At 36.8% G+C, this 12,950-nt stretch overlaps 2 protein-coding genes across 2 annotated transcripts; one reads left to right on the forward strand and one right to left on the reverse strand.

Annotated features, from left to right (window-relative positions):
- Positions 1–53: 53 nt before the first annotated feature.
- Positions 54–1,610, forward strand: LOC113680176 (uncharacterized). Its single transcript, XM_027197179.2, has one exon. The coding sequence runs from the start codon at positions 139–141 to the stop codon at positions 877–879; it is 741 nt and encodes a 246-aa protein (XP_027052980.2). The 5' UTR covers positions 54–138; the 3' UTR covers positions 880–1,610.
- LOC113680175 (pre-rRNA 2'-O-ribose RNA methyltransferase FTSJ3) lies at positions 741–12,949 on the reverse strand. Its single transcript, XM_027197178.2, has 23 exons — positions 12,797–12,949; positions 12,561–12,666; positions 12,267–12,313; positions 11,654–11,733; positions 10,948–11,047; positions 10,737–10,807; positions 10,159–10,281; positions 9,790–9,897; positions 9,049–9,168; positions 8,448–8,548; positions 7,982–8,047; positions 7,757–7,799; positions 5,820–5,878; positions 5,405–5,540; positions 4,743–4,945; positions 4,465–4,540; positions 4,220–4,313; positions 3,670–3,912; positions 3,036–3,138; positions 2,779–2,956; positions 2,047–2,141; positions 1,878–1,945; positions 741–1,147 (listed from the first exon to the last, which is right to left on the reverse strand). Exons 1-23 carry the CDS (start codon positions 12,861–12,863, stop codon positions 1,014–1,016), a joined length of 2,421 nt encoding a protein of 806 aa, XP_027052979.2. The 5' UTR covers positions 12,864–12,949; the 3' UTR covers positions 741–1,013.
- Between the last annotated feature and the right edge of the window lies 1 nt (position 12,950).

Consider the following 12,950-nt stretch of genomic DNA (forward strand, 5'->3'; position numbering starts at 1 on the left):
GTATTTGTTTTAAACCCTTATTAATGGTTCGGTTAGAGTTTATGGGATAATTGTTTTGTTATCTTTACAGCGAATGTGCCATGCTTCATTTAGAATTCGTAGAAAAGGTGAGTAAACTGGAGGTGTCTGCTTAAAATCATGGGAGAGAAAATTCAGCAGTTGAAATCGTGCATTCTAGACTTAAGAAATAAAATCGAGGTTGCAGAAGAGAAAATTCGAAGGGCGACGAAAGCTTTGGGGATAAAACAACGGAGATGTGAAATGTTATGGGAAGACGCCACATATAAACGCCGAAAGCTTGCAATTAAAAAAGAAAAATTGAAGAAGACGTACGAAGATCTGGAGGCTAACCATTCGAAACTGAAACAAGTGGACGAATTACTCTACACTAATACCATGGTTATCAATAAGCTCAAAGACCTGGAGACGCGCAACACTCAAAAAAATTTTTCGCTGGAAGTTTTGTTGAAAAAAACACGAGCGAAAGCTAACGAACTTGAAAACAAAGCAAGCGACCTCAAGACACAAGCTAAACACTATAACCGGGAGATTAAAACAGCAAATTTCATCGAAATGAGGGCGCAGAGGAAATGCAGCGATTTGGAAAGCAAGCTTGTTGCAAAAAAGAATCTTTTGGAACGACTGCGTGTAAAGCGCGAGAGATTTTACGAAGAAGAAAAAGATCGTATTGTTCAAGCACACGCGCTGGGTGAGAAAATCAAAGAGAGTACTATACGAGCTGAAACTGCTGAGAGAAGGTTGTATTTGCTTGAAAATAAAGTTTCAAATCTGCAACAAGAGCTTTACAAGCAAACAGGGGAAGCTAGGAAAATGTTCGTGCTGAAAAACGAACTAGAACACTTATCCCTTGAATATTAAGGTCAAGGAAACTTCTATGAGCATAAGTCCTGGTTTTCCTTCACGCGTTCCATTATCGTTCGAACGTGAACTGTCTGTACTCGATCGTGACAATTTCTGCAACACAACCAATTTCTTTTGTGCTCCTAAGGGTGTCATCTCCTCCTCTTTCCAGTCTTTTTGTTTCTCTTTTCGTTAGCTCTTTGGCTTCGTAAGTCTTTCTTCATTCGCTGGTCTACGATTTTGTAAGGACCTTTAACTCCAGCAGGTCTCTTCATTCTCTTGGCGGCTGAAAAAAAGAGGGAATAACTTTAAAGGAAGAAGTAACAAAGCGATTTTTAACAAAGTAAAACATTCCAATCCACAAAATACGTGGAATAACAACAAGAATGGTAGCAACGACAATTCACTTTTCGAAACGTTGACAATTTAATGAAAACTAGCTTCCGCAAAAAGAAGGTGGACAGGATTTCAGTGTGAACCGCAGTAATAACATGAATAACAGCGACTTATGGCCTTGTTTTTTTGGGATCTTCACGGATATCATATCCCAAACCAATGTATTGTGATTGGATAAACAAGCACGCCCACGCAAGAGGACTGGGCCAATAAGAGCACCCGTACGGCGCAGACGGACTGACGACTTGAATGGATTGCAGTCCATTTTCCCTCGCATTAAGTACCAAACCGTTTGTACCAAAAGAGGTTGCTTACATTTTATTGTAGCATGAATAAAGGGGTAGTTTCTAAAGAAACTGTGGTGCTGCGTCGTTGGGAGAGTATAACAGGTAATTTAGTGTTAACAACTGAGTTTAAAACGTAAATTAGCCACCTTAAAGGGTAAAAAAGCTGACGTTTCGAGCGTTAGCCCGTCGTCAGAGCGATAGACGAAGGGCTAACGCTCGAAACGTCAGCTTTTTTACCCTTTACGGTGGCTAATTTACGTTTTCAACTCAGTTGTTCACACTAAATCACCTTTTATTGTGGCAGTTTAATTTAATATATAATATATGCTTTACCTTGGCTTTTCTTAGCGACAACATACTTCACTTCTTTCCGTTTACCTCCAACAGCTTTTTTGTACAAACTGCAAATATCAAGTAACAAAACTTATTATAGCCAGCGATACAACCGCTTGTCTTCGCCGCTAAAGCCTTAAAACTTCTGAGCATTAAATTCCACGCCTACCTTCTAATCTGATTCATTTTTTCTTTTTCGGACACATCGACGGTATCACAAATTGCTTCTGCTTTTTGACGGGCTTTTTCGAGTCGTTTCATTTCCTGAAAAGGAATGATTAAAAGAGAGTATGAAAACCCACTCGAGAAACTCTTACAGCTTGACTACAGCTAAGTTGTACGAGCCGAGAACCCTGAATCCTAAGCAGAGATATATAACTGAGAATTCTACATCATTTACATTCGCCCAAAAGTTTTCTGCTTACTTTAGGTTTCCAGATGCCGTTAAAATAAAATTTTTTGGCATGTGAGTCTAGTCGCTCCCAACGAAAGAGCTTATCTCAGTTTCAAACCCTAGGACGAAAAAATGTACTGCATTACTAATACCGACCCCTACACGTGATGCCAATTGGGATGCCACACAATAGCCTGCCAGCTGGTACTCAGTCACACTTCCGGGTAGAGATAAAGAGAATGTGAAAATGCAGTGCCTTCCTCGAGACCACAACACAGTTCGTAACACGAGTAGGGCTAAAACCTACACTTCACAGACAGGGGTGTAGAGCTGGCCGCACCGTATTCCATCTCAAACGATTGGATAACCTTTAATTTGAACTATTTCCATCCCCTGAAGAAGCAAACTCTTAGGAAGAAAGTACACCTTTTAACGTGTCCTGCGAAATAGATGTGAGCTGCTTCTACACTACATAAACAAGTAATATGTATGTCAATATATTCATACCTTTCGTTTTTTCCTGGCTTTTGCTTCAGCGATCTTTTTAACAGACCTTGAATTGATTTCTTTCATTTTTGCTCTGTATTCCTCCACGATTTCCTTGGTGACCGGTATTTGCCGCTGGTAGTGCTTCGTTTCATCTTCCACGAACCAAGAGGGAAGGTTATCGTCATTGAAGGCCCACCTTACAAGGGTACAAAGGATTGTTAGGAATTACGAGTGAACATGACCAAAAGTTGGAAGTGTCTTCTGGTCGTTCTCACCTATGATATCCTGAATCAATGATGTCCCTCTTATTTTTTCGCGAAAAAGCCATCTTATGTCCCAGTGCTAGAGCTTCTGGGGTGAGCTTCTTCAAATATTCACCTATTGAGTAAAACAAATACCATTCACCGTCAGAACGGTGGACTAGTTGTAAGTAGGATGGACTCTGGGCTGAGAGGTCTGGGTTCGAGCCCTAACCGTGTCATTGGGTTGTGTTCTTCTCAAGTGTCTCTCCCCATCCGGGGTATAAAAGGGTACAAGTAAACTATCAAGGAAGCCTGACGTAATACTAAGGGTTGGGAGGGGGGGGGGAGGGAGAGGGTAATCCTACTAATTCTGTCCAGGAAGTGTTACCAGTAATCTCAGTTATTTGTTCTTTTGCCAAACTGCTATTCAAAAGTAACGTTTTCTTTGGGTTGCATCACAAATCGCCGTACAACGCGGCTTGATGCTAGCAATAAATTCCGCAATAGATAGATCGCAGCTACTTCGCATGGTGCGCGACTCCAATGCGTCGACAATTCCACTGAGTTGTGCTGGGTAAATGTCACATGAGAATGTATACCAAAAGACGTCAACACCTTTGTGACCACTCTAAAGATTTTGCAACACTTAAAAAATTATCCAACTTACTGTTATCCTCTACTGGCACAACCTCAAAGTCATTTCCTTTAGAACTGACTTTCTTGCCCTCGTTGTCCAGTGTCGTTTTGGCAGGTGCGTTATCCTCCTCGCTGTCTGTGCTGCTCTCACTTTCTTCGCTGTCGCTATCTCCCTTATCACTCAACCGCTTTTTTTTCGCTTGTTTAGGTTTTTCGTCGATCCCTCTTTTGGTCCCTTGCTGCTGCTCACCCAAATCTGATTCAGAATTTTTTTCTAGGATAAAAATACATTTCGACACTTAATTGTCAACCTTTACGCCAGTTGAATGAACATACACATAAAAGCAACTCATTTTTTTCCTACTTTAAAAAGTTTCAAAGCTTAGGTAAAAAAAAAAACCTTCGTAAAAAGCACAGACACTGTGTTAACATACACGGTAGCTATAACTACAACGATATTGCTACCTTCGAAAGTTAAAGACATCATCTTAACTGTTCGCGCAGAAGATATCATGTTTAAGAGCTGGGAGAAACTCTACTATTTCGTTATTGGTTGTATAATTGATTGTGGTAACACCTACCCAAGATAGTTCCTCCTTGCTTCTTATACAGTTCCGCCATCTGGGAAATCTCCAGGTCTTCGTCGGCATCGTCTTCCAAACCTTTGAACGCATCCTGCCACATCAAACAGGTATTCAGTAAAGTTTACTTAGGATTCAAGTCCGAACACGAGCGAAGTGTCTCATCTCGCCCTATATTTGTAAAAAGAGGGGACCAGGACTATTGGTAACCTTATTCAGAAAGATCAAATATGACTTTTTTGTACCTTTTCAAACCACTTGTTTGCCTTGATCGTAAGAGGAACTTCAGGTTCCAACTCTACCAAGAGTGGGTTCTTGTCCCTAAAGAAAACACAGTTCAAGTCACTTCTACCATGAAATTAACTTACCACCATTCAAGGAGACTACTCGATTTCCTTTTAGGTTTCAGCTTCAAGAAGAAACTCAAGCAAAAGCTCTTAACGACAAACCTGCAGGGCAACAGCAATCTAAATGTCCTTACAAATTGAGAATAATAAAATTGTAAAAAATTATGGAAATAAACCTTTGTTGCTTCGCATTGCTGTCATCCGCTTCACCATTTTCTTCTTCAAATTCTAATTCTCCCTCCTCGTTTTTGGAATCTTCATTTTTCTCTTCATCATCTTCGCTATCGTGATCCGATTCAGATTCTAACTCCTGTTCACTTTCACTGTGATCTTCATTGTCTGCTTCGTTCATGTCTGCATCATCCACATAATCAAGATGCTGCAACAAAGAAATTCATAATATAATTGAAAAATATAGAATCTTTTTGTTTAAACAGAACAAACTTCGATACGAAATTCGAAAAAGGGTGAAAATTAAGTACAGGAACAACGACGTTAAAAGATGGAGGGCATTAAAACGGATCAACGAAATTGTATTCGACGAATGCTGCACAGCTAAGTTTTTGGGATAAAATCCACTGTCTTTTATAGGTAAAACAACATCGTTTGTATATGAAGTAGTCTTCTCGTGTGCTCACTCTTGAAAGATACACTAACCATTGGCAATCGAAGATAAAATTCGTGTCTCCGCAAGATCATGTAATATCTTACAGATATATCTTCCCATGTTTATACTTGACGTTTTTCTTCCTAATTTGACGTTACCACTGAAGGGCGCAGACATCGAAACCTAACATTGTGACATATCTCTAACTTTTGACATAATTTCAACCAATACCTGTTTACTCTTGATGTTAGCTAGAGAAAACATTTCCATATCCGTCTCCATGCCTTTAGTGTCTCCTGGTATAATCATTTTTAACTTCATCTTTTCCTGTAACTTTTGTCTCTGCTTCTGAACTTTCCGCTTTTCCCTGGGAACAAAAATATGTAGGATTGATCATTTACAAGGCTAATACACATTTTTCCAGAGTCTATCCGAGGTATTATTTTCCAGACTTAAGGGTGTAAATCAGATCACATGTAAGGAGTTAGGCCCAAAGTTGGAAATTCCCTGAGTGAACGACTCATAATGATGTGATTTTACGTAGATTCGTTGTACATTACATTGTGAGTACCAAAGGAACGTATAGACATAATTACGGAGAATGTGGACACTGATGTTACGGCATAAAAGGTTAAGAGGACAATACCTTTTAACATTTGCAATCTCTTCATCTTTTAATCCTTGTATCGTCTTTTCAATAATTTCCTAAAATAGTTTATTACAAATTAATAACGTTCCTGAAAGCTTTTGTAGTATCATTCTACTTTTCACTTTCAGAATTGAATACAAACTGAAAACGTGAACAAGTGTTGGAAAATTTAGAATCAATAAAGAATTGGCCCCTTTGAACAGAAGCAAAACTTTGTATCTTTATGACCATATCAACCGCAAAAAAGAATAACAAAAACATGTCACTTAAGGACAGCTGCTGATAAAAGAAGCAGGGAGGCCCCTTAAAAAAATGACAAGACATGGTCAGCATCAAGTTGTTTGTGTGCACACCCTGCCACAGGTAGAAATGATGTTGTATGCTAACAAAACTGTTTGTAGGTATAATCATGTCATAAATGAACTTCTCTAACCCTCCACAATGTTCACCTGGGACACATAAGATCATTTATTGTTTTTTTAGAGGGCACGGTAACGAATCTTGCAATCTGATTGGTTCTTTACCCGGTCAGTATTTTCCTATCTCTGCCCACGGGCCACGGTAACGCTTTCGTGAGTCGCCGAGTACATCCCAACTTTCGTTGTCATTTTTCATAAATATACCTCGTTTTCCGGCTGGGCAGTATTTTTAAGCAAACACTTCGGTCACTACCTCAAGCCGATAAATAACTTATGAATCCTATCTTTTCTCTCTATCAAATCATTTTGGTTGACAGAAAAATATTGGTTTCAGAATGAATTTGTATAAACAATAGTGTCATTACGTTGGTTGACAAGCGGCCTAAAAACCGTCTGCAATTAATTTTAATCGTTTACAAAAAGTACCCAGAAAGTTGAAACATGAGGTATTTGGTTACAGTTAAACTGAACGATGGAACTTTCATTCATTTAATATCTGAATTTTCTCGAGCAATTTGTTCATAGTGAAAGAGCGAGCGAAGTTTTAATTTAAGTTCTTCAACAAATATACGCTCCTGGTGAGTCTTTCCAATTCCGTTCAATTTGGACATTTGTACCTTAAATTGCACAACAGAAATTGAAGGAATTTTTTGAGAAGAGGTCGCATTACATTCCCTTGTGTCTCGTTGGAGTGTGCCGTTCGAATTTAGTTTTTGTGAAGGAAAGATCAGAGTTAAACACGCCATTACAGCAAACAAACGAGCAAACTCTCACAACTTCAAAATAAAAAAATTGAATTTACTCACAACTATTTTCCTCGCCGTTTACTTAATGAACAGAGGTAAATCTTCGTACATGAATGAATGGTCGATGAGAGTGAATAATACTTTCCGTTAGATCATTAACTGATTTTAAAGAAAACATTGTCGTGACAGTCCTTGCCAAACTAAGTTCTGTTGGTTTTCAAATGTTCCTACGCTTTTTTTTTTTTTTGCGCGCTCTCTAATTGACAGGTGTCAGATTGTGACAGATACTTGTAAAAATAATGTTTCAAAGTTGGTTTGGAAGCCTTTTAAATCACCTTTATCGTTACGGAAATGAAAATGTTTCGCTGAGGCATCTCTCTTAAATTTGCATCACCTCTGTTTTAACTACCATTTACTCACTCAAAAATTGTTCAGTTTATGGAAGATCTTGCCGTATTTACGGCCATAAATCATTCGGGTTCTTTCGGAAAGAATTTCGTCAAGTTTAAAAACAATAAATATGTTATTTACCGGCTAATGGTCGGTCCGTATGGTGAAAAACTGTGACCTCGGTCTTGAAAATGCTGCCCTCGGCCTACGGCCTCGGGCAGTATTTTCAAGACCTCGGTCACAGTTTTTCACCATACGGACCTCCCAGCCGGCAAATAACATATATTTCTCCTACCCTCTCCACCCCAATTAAAAAATTATTTCCCAACCACCAAATATTTATATATCCGTGTGTCAGTAAATTAAAAAATGAGCTAACCTCTTCATTTTCCTCAAGACCACTCTGCTCATCTCCTTGCCCCCTGATAATAAAAGAAAATAATATGGTCGATAATACATGTATGCTGTATTTGAAACTTCAACCAATGTTTGATATAACACTAAATTCTAGGAGCTGAAATTACCACAAATGGACAGGTATCTTGAACAGTGTGGACAACTGATATGGGGATCTTAGCGGAGACAGGGTCAAAACTTGCCATACCTGGTGTCTTCAGTCTGCTCTTCATAAAACTCTTTCCGTAACGCTTTGTGCCAACTCAATAGATTCCTTCAGGATAATTCATCAAATCATAGTGTTAGCTGCTGAATATTGGTACTCTAAAAAAAGGTGAACTCCAAACAAGAAGTGTAATATTTTGGAGTTGTATACTATGTACACTCACCATATACATAGGAAACAATTTACATTAGAAAGAAATAAATCTCTTGCAGAACAAAGTAAAAAGTAAACTGTTGATTTTAAGAAACACATATGTAGAGCTCAGAAGTTTTACAGTGAAATATGACAAATTTTTCTTTTTCTGTTTTGAAGAGATTTTCCAAACCACAGGTGTGTGATCTATCAAGACATCCTGGTACATGTATGTGACTGTCTTGCTGATAAAAGGATGATATTTTTTCTCCACACATACACGTACTTATAGCTTTAAAATATTTTGAATCCTCACTTTATGTCTGACTTTCCAAGAACTTTCACATCTTTAAATGCTTCCTTGACATCCTCAGTAGTCAAAACATGTTTTGAATATTTCAAGTCATCAAAGACAATCTGAATCAAATCAGAAAGGTTAAGGAAACATTTGTTCATTTGTTGTAAGGATAAAGATATAACTTGACAAATAGTATTCATCAGCTTGCCGGTGAGAGTCACCTTAAAAGTAGAAAGTTTTCACTTTGAATTTCATTGTCTATTCTTAATTGATCCTTTTATCAATAAACATTTCTAAATGTTGTTCCTTGTAAGAGGGGGGGGGGGGGGAGGGGAGGGATACTGAAATTATATTGGTCCAAAACTGTTAGAGCTTATCCCAGTTTCCATTGATAGCACAAAAGGCTTCAAGTATTGCTGCAGTTAAAGTCCCCCCCTCCAAATAGGAAGCTATTCTAGTGTAGATCACCCCCCCCTGCTCATTTTGTAAGGTTTCTCTGACAATTTGATGGTCTCCATCTATACTCCACTGCAAAAAGAGGCAAATGTCTTTCAAATTCTTTCCTAAACTATCTGAATAGAATTTAAAGGTTTAAAGAAAGATCAAGCTCTCAACAAACCTCATTTACTAAACTTAATATATCCAATGGCTGCTCTGCTTGCAGGAAGTCAGAGACTGTGACTGATCTGAACAATGTGTAGTCTCCTTCATCGTATCCCTCAGCACGTTTTTTCTGTTTCTGTACAAGAATTAAAAATCAAGAATTTAAACAGATTTGAAGTGACATTCTAATGAAAGTGGTTATGCATACAAAAACACTAAATCAGAACAATGAAAAATTAATAATGATTACCACAAGTATTAGCACTTGTCTCACGATGGGGTCACTTATGATGTGAATTATGACATTTCAACTGCATACTGCTAGTCTTCATCAGGTGATAAGGTCAACTGGTTTCTTACAATTTACTTACAGGTTTCTTATTTTTATGATTCACATCATCAGTGACCACATTGTGAGATAAACGATAATACTTTATTATTATTCTACTTTACCACAATTAATAAGCACACCATTTTTTTTTTATGAAAAATTATCCACGATATAAATTTGTTTTAAATCCTTACATGTAAAAAAATAGATAATTATTGGTAATATTTACAACTGACAATAACTGTCACAAGTTTAGATCATTTCACATACAAAAAAATAAATAAAACACATCAATAAAAAAACATTTTGTATATAGAAACTTACTAAGAGCCACCTTTAACTGGTAGGAAGGGGAAAGATACTATAAAAAATAACAGAAGTGAACTGTGTTCCTAATCTTTTCAAAGAGAATGAAACAACCTTTACCTCAACTTGTAAAATACTGACTTTCTTCTTGCCTTCAGGTTCAACCTCCTTAAAAATATGTTTTGGATCCAAGAGTTTTGGATCAATTTTGGCAGGAGCTATGTAACCCTTAAAAATTAAGAAACATGGGTATAAATAAGAAAGTTCAAAATTATTAAAACTATCAATAGCATGTGTAGAGGAAAGTATAATAATTTATCACTAGGGCATGTCCCTCTGCCCAAAATGATTTATATTAAGTGTTGCATGATTTCATGGTTACAGAGAATAGAAAGGGAAAGGGTTAGAATACTTTCTTTCCCTTTCTCTCTGCTATAAATGACAAGAGTACCATGACATCTCTTTTTTTTTTTTAATTGAAGATTATACCTGGCATACAACAAAAATCTCAGCTGACTCTGATCGTGATGCCTGTGGTTTAGTTGAGTGCACTCTCTTAAAAAGTTGTTGGAAGACCCATAACAGTGGCTGGTAATCTTTGGATCTGAATACCTACAAAAACAATTTGATTAAAATATACACCACCAAAATTGTTTATCACTCACATCAAATCAGTTGGTACTCAAAGGTTTTCTAAATAATCGGGGGACTTAAAGAGAGGCTTTTAGACTAAGCCTTAGGATATGTCAAATCAACTTCCCCAAATTTTTGGTGTTGGTCTTTTAGACCAACAGAAGACTGTCTGTTTCTTGTGATATCCACATGAAGATTAATCTCCATCTAATGTTCTATCCACACACTATCTAGAGGTTAGTTCAGTCAATAATAATGACTACAAAAACAAACAGAAATAATATCAATTTCTCTCTACTTCCTGATGGAGTTTTGATAAACCATGAAAGATTATGTTAAATATCAATATCATTATCATGTTATAATTGTCATTGTACATGATCTGCCCAATAAAAAAAAAATTTAGAGATATAAAGTTGAACTACAACAGTTACCTTGGTTATAAACCATCCTCCCTCCTGTAAAAAGTCACAAGCTAACTTCAATGCACTGAGGGTCAGCTGAGCTGTTCAAACACAAGGAAATTGAACATTTTATGATTTAGCATTTTTATCAACATTATCCATACTATGATGCTATGGTGGGCTTTAAAATTTTGCATGCTTTCTTTCCTGATCAAAATAACATATTTTGTATTCATCTCACCTTGCGTGAATGCATCCTGAATCCAGGCTGACCCAACATTTGGAGCTCCATCATTCAAAACACAATCTGCTTTCCAAGTGTGAATCTCTTTGCTAATAAGCTTTTAATCCATAGAAGAACTCAATGAATAGAAAAGTATATACTATGACATACAGACATACTTATGAGATCTGTATTGAACATTCAGAGTCACCTTAAATCATCGAAAAATGAAGGTGGCTATTCTACACTACACAATTTTTTTTCAATGGAAATATTACCTGTGATATGCTGATTGTATCTCAAGAATAAAATAGCAAGGTTCATTGTACTCAATTCTCAGTTATAAGCAAAAAAAGCTAAACTTATTAGTGTTTCTGGATTATGGTGACCTTATATCTCAAAAATTGAACAAAACTTGTTGATAAGTAATAGGATAATTTGGAAATTGTTGATAGTTTCTATTATGACTTATAAGAGTGAAAAAAGCATCAATCTGTGCCGGAATATAATTTAAGAACAACAAAAGTTTTTTAAGTCATTGGTGGTAGAAAACTGGGGAGGGATGGGCAGGCATTCTGTCTAGGGAAGGAGTATATGATTTAGTACAAGCTTGATAAAAATCTTAACTGGAAGTTTGATTATGTTTTAAGTGGATAAAATTTATCATAATCTTTCAATTGTTGAATTCAACAACAATCCTCAGTAAGAGAATGAAGCCACATACCTGTCTACATCTGTCTGTTGTAATATCTTCTTGAATTGTTATGACATTATGAATTGCTTTGATAGGAACCAAATCAACACCTAAAGTGAGAATACATGCAATTAATAAATATGACTTAAAGGTAATTTGGGTGCAGTTACATGTACAACCAAGTCAAGGCAGTGGCTCCCCTGATGTGATAAGGGGCTGATTCCACAGTGATTTGCAGGATTTTGGATCAATGTCTATTCTATACATTAGTGTCTTGCTGTTATGTAGATACTTGCCAAGAGGAGGGCTCTGGCTTGATTGCCATGAACACCTCCTAGCTGGTGATGAGAATCCTAACAGTACCTATACCCTCCAATATCATTGATCTCATGTTAAATACATTAAGGTTTGAAGTAACAAAAGAGATGAGAAAATAATATCAACTATCATTCAGGTAGAAGAATCCTGTTTATATGTAATTTAATGTTCCCGATAGTACAATAGTGGAACAAATTTATGAAATTATTTACATCATTTAAATATATCAGTACTAGTTCCCTCATGGTACCATCCTCGAGTTACTTGGGACAAATTATGACAAAGAGAGTTTCTCGACTACAACTCTATAACAGTAACAACTCACCGACTATAATACTTGACACTGGCATAAACTTGGATGCAACTTGAAGCCTTTAAAAAAATTGTTAAAGAGTAGCAGATAGACATCTTGTACGTTCAATATCTCTTAAACTATTGATCCAGCAACACAATGAATCTTAGAGGAAAGGCTGAGCTTATTGATCATGATGAGTTGATAGAAAAAATTTAGAGTCAATACCCGACTTTTATCTGAACTCTTCGTTGTTAATGTTGTAAACAAAGAGATACACGACATGCAAGTGTCAATTTGAAGCATGTTAAAGTTATAAGTTATTACCATCCTCCTGGAGCTGCACACAAATCGATCAGGCACCTTGAGGTCTGAAGGAAGCCAAATTTTCTGTTCAACTGAATCAACTTAAAGGCTGATCGTGAACGGTAACCTAAATGATTAACAAAGATTAAAAGAAACATTACTTATTTTCAGAAAAAAATCAGCCATGGTAAACATTGAACAGCTGAGAAGTGTCTCCACAAATAATCACGCATTCGGACTTGATCGACATTACATACCCGTTTCCTTCGCGAGATGATAGAATTTATCCTTCCTTTGCTTTCCAACTTTAGTTTTTTTGCCCATATTTACTAGGATGAAGAAATGTTTTGGTCAATTTACTGCATTGCAAAATTCTCCACGTGAGAAATTGTAGAGTAGAGACTGGGACTA

Source organism: Pocillopora damicornis, chromosome 12, assembly GCF_964200805.1.
Source record: "Pocillopora damicornis chromosome 12, jaPocDami1.2, whole genome shotgun sequence".
In the NCBI taxonomy this organism is placed as follows: Eukaryota; Metazoa; Cnidaria; class Anthozoa; order Scleractinia; family Pocilloporidae; genus Pocillopora; species Pocillopora damicornis.

Bases quoted from the DNA above. Each gene is read 5' to 3' on its own strand.
- LOC113680176 (XM_027197179.2), top strand. From the start codon at position 139: ATGGGAGAGAAAATTCAGCAGTTGAAATCGTGCATTCTAGACTTAAGA.
- LOC113680175 (XM_027197178.2), bottom strand. From the start codon at position 12,863: ATGGGCAAAAAAACTAAAGTTGGAAAGCAAAGGAAGGATAAATTCTAT. The intron at 9,898-10,158 runs GTATAATCTTCA...TTAATTTTTAAG, and splicing joins AGATTTTTGTTGTATGCCAG to GGTTACATAGCTCCTGCCAA. The intron at 8,048-8,447 runs GTGAGGATTCAA...ATTATCCTGAAG, and splicing joins CTTGGAAAGTCAGACATAAA to GAATCTATTGAGTTGGCACA.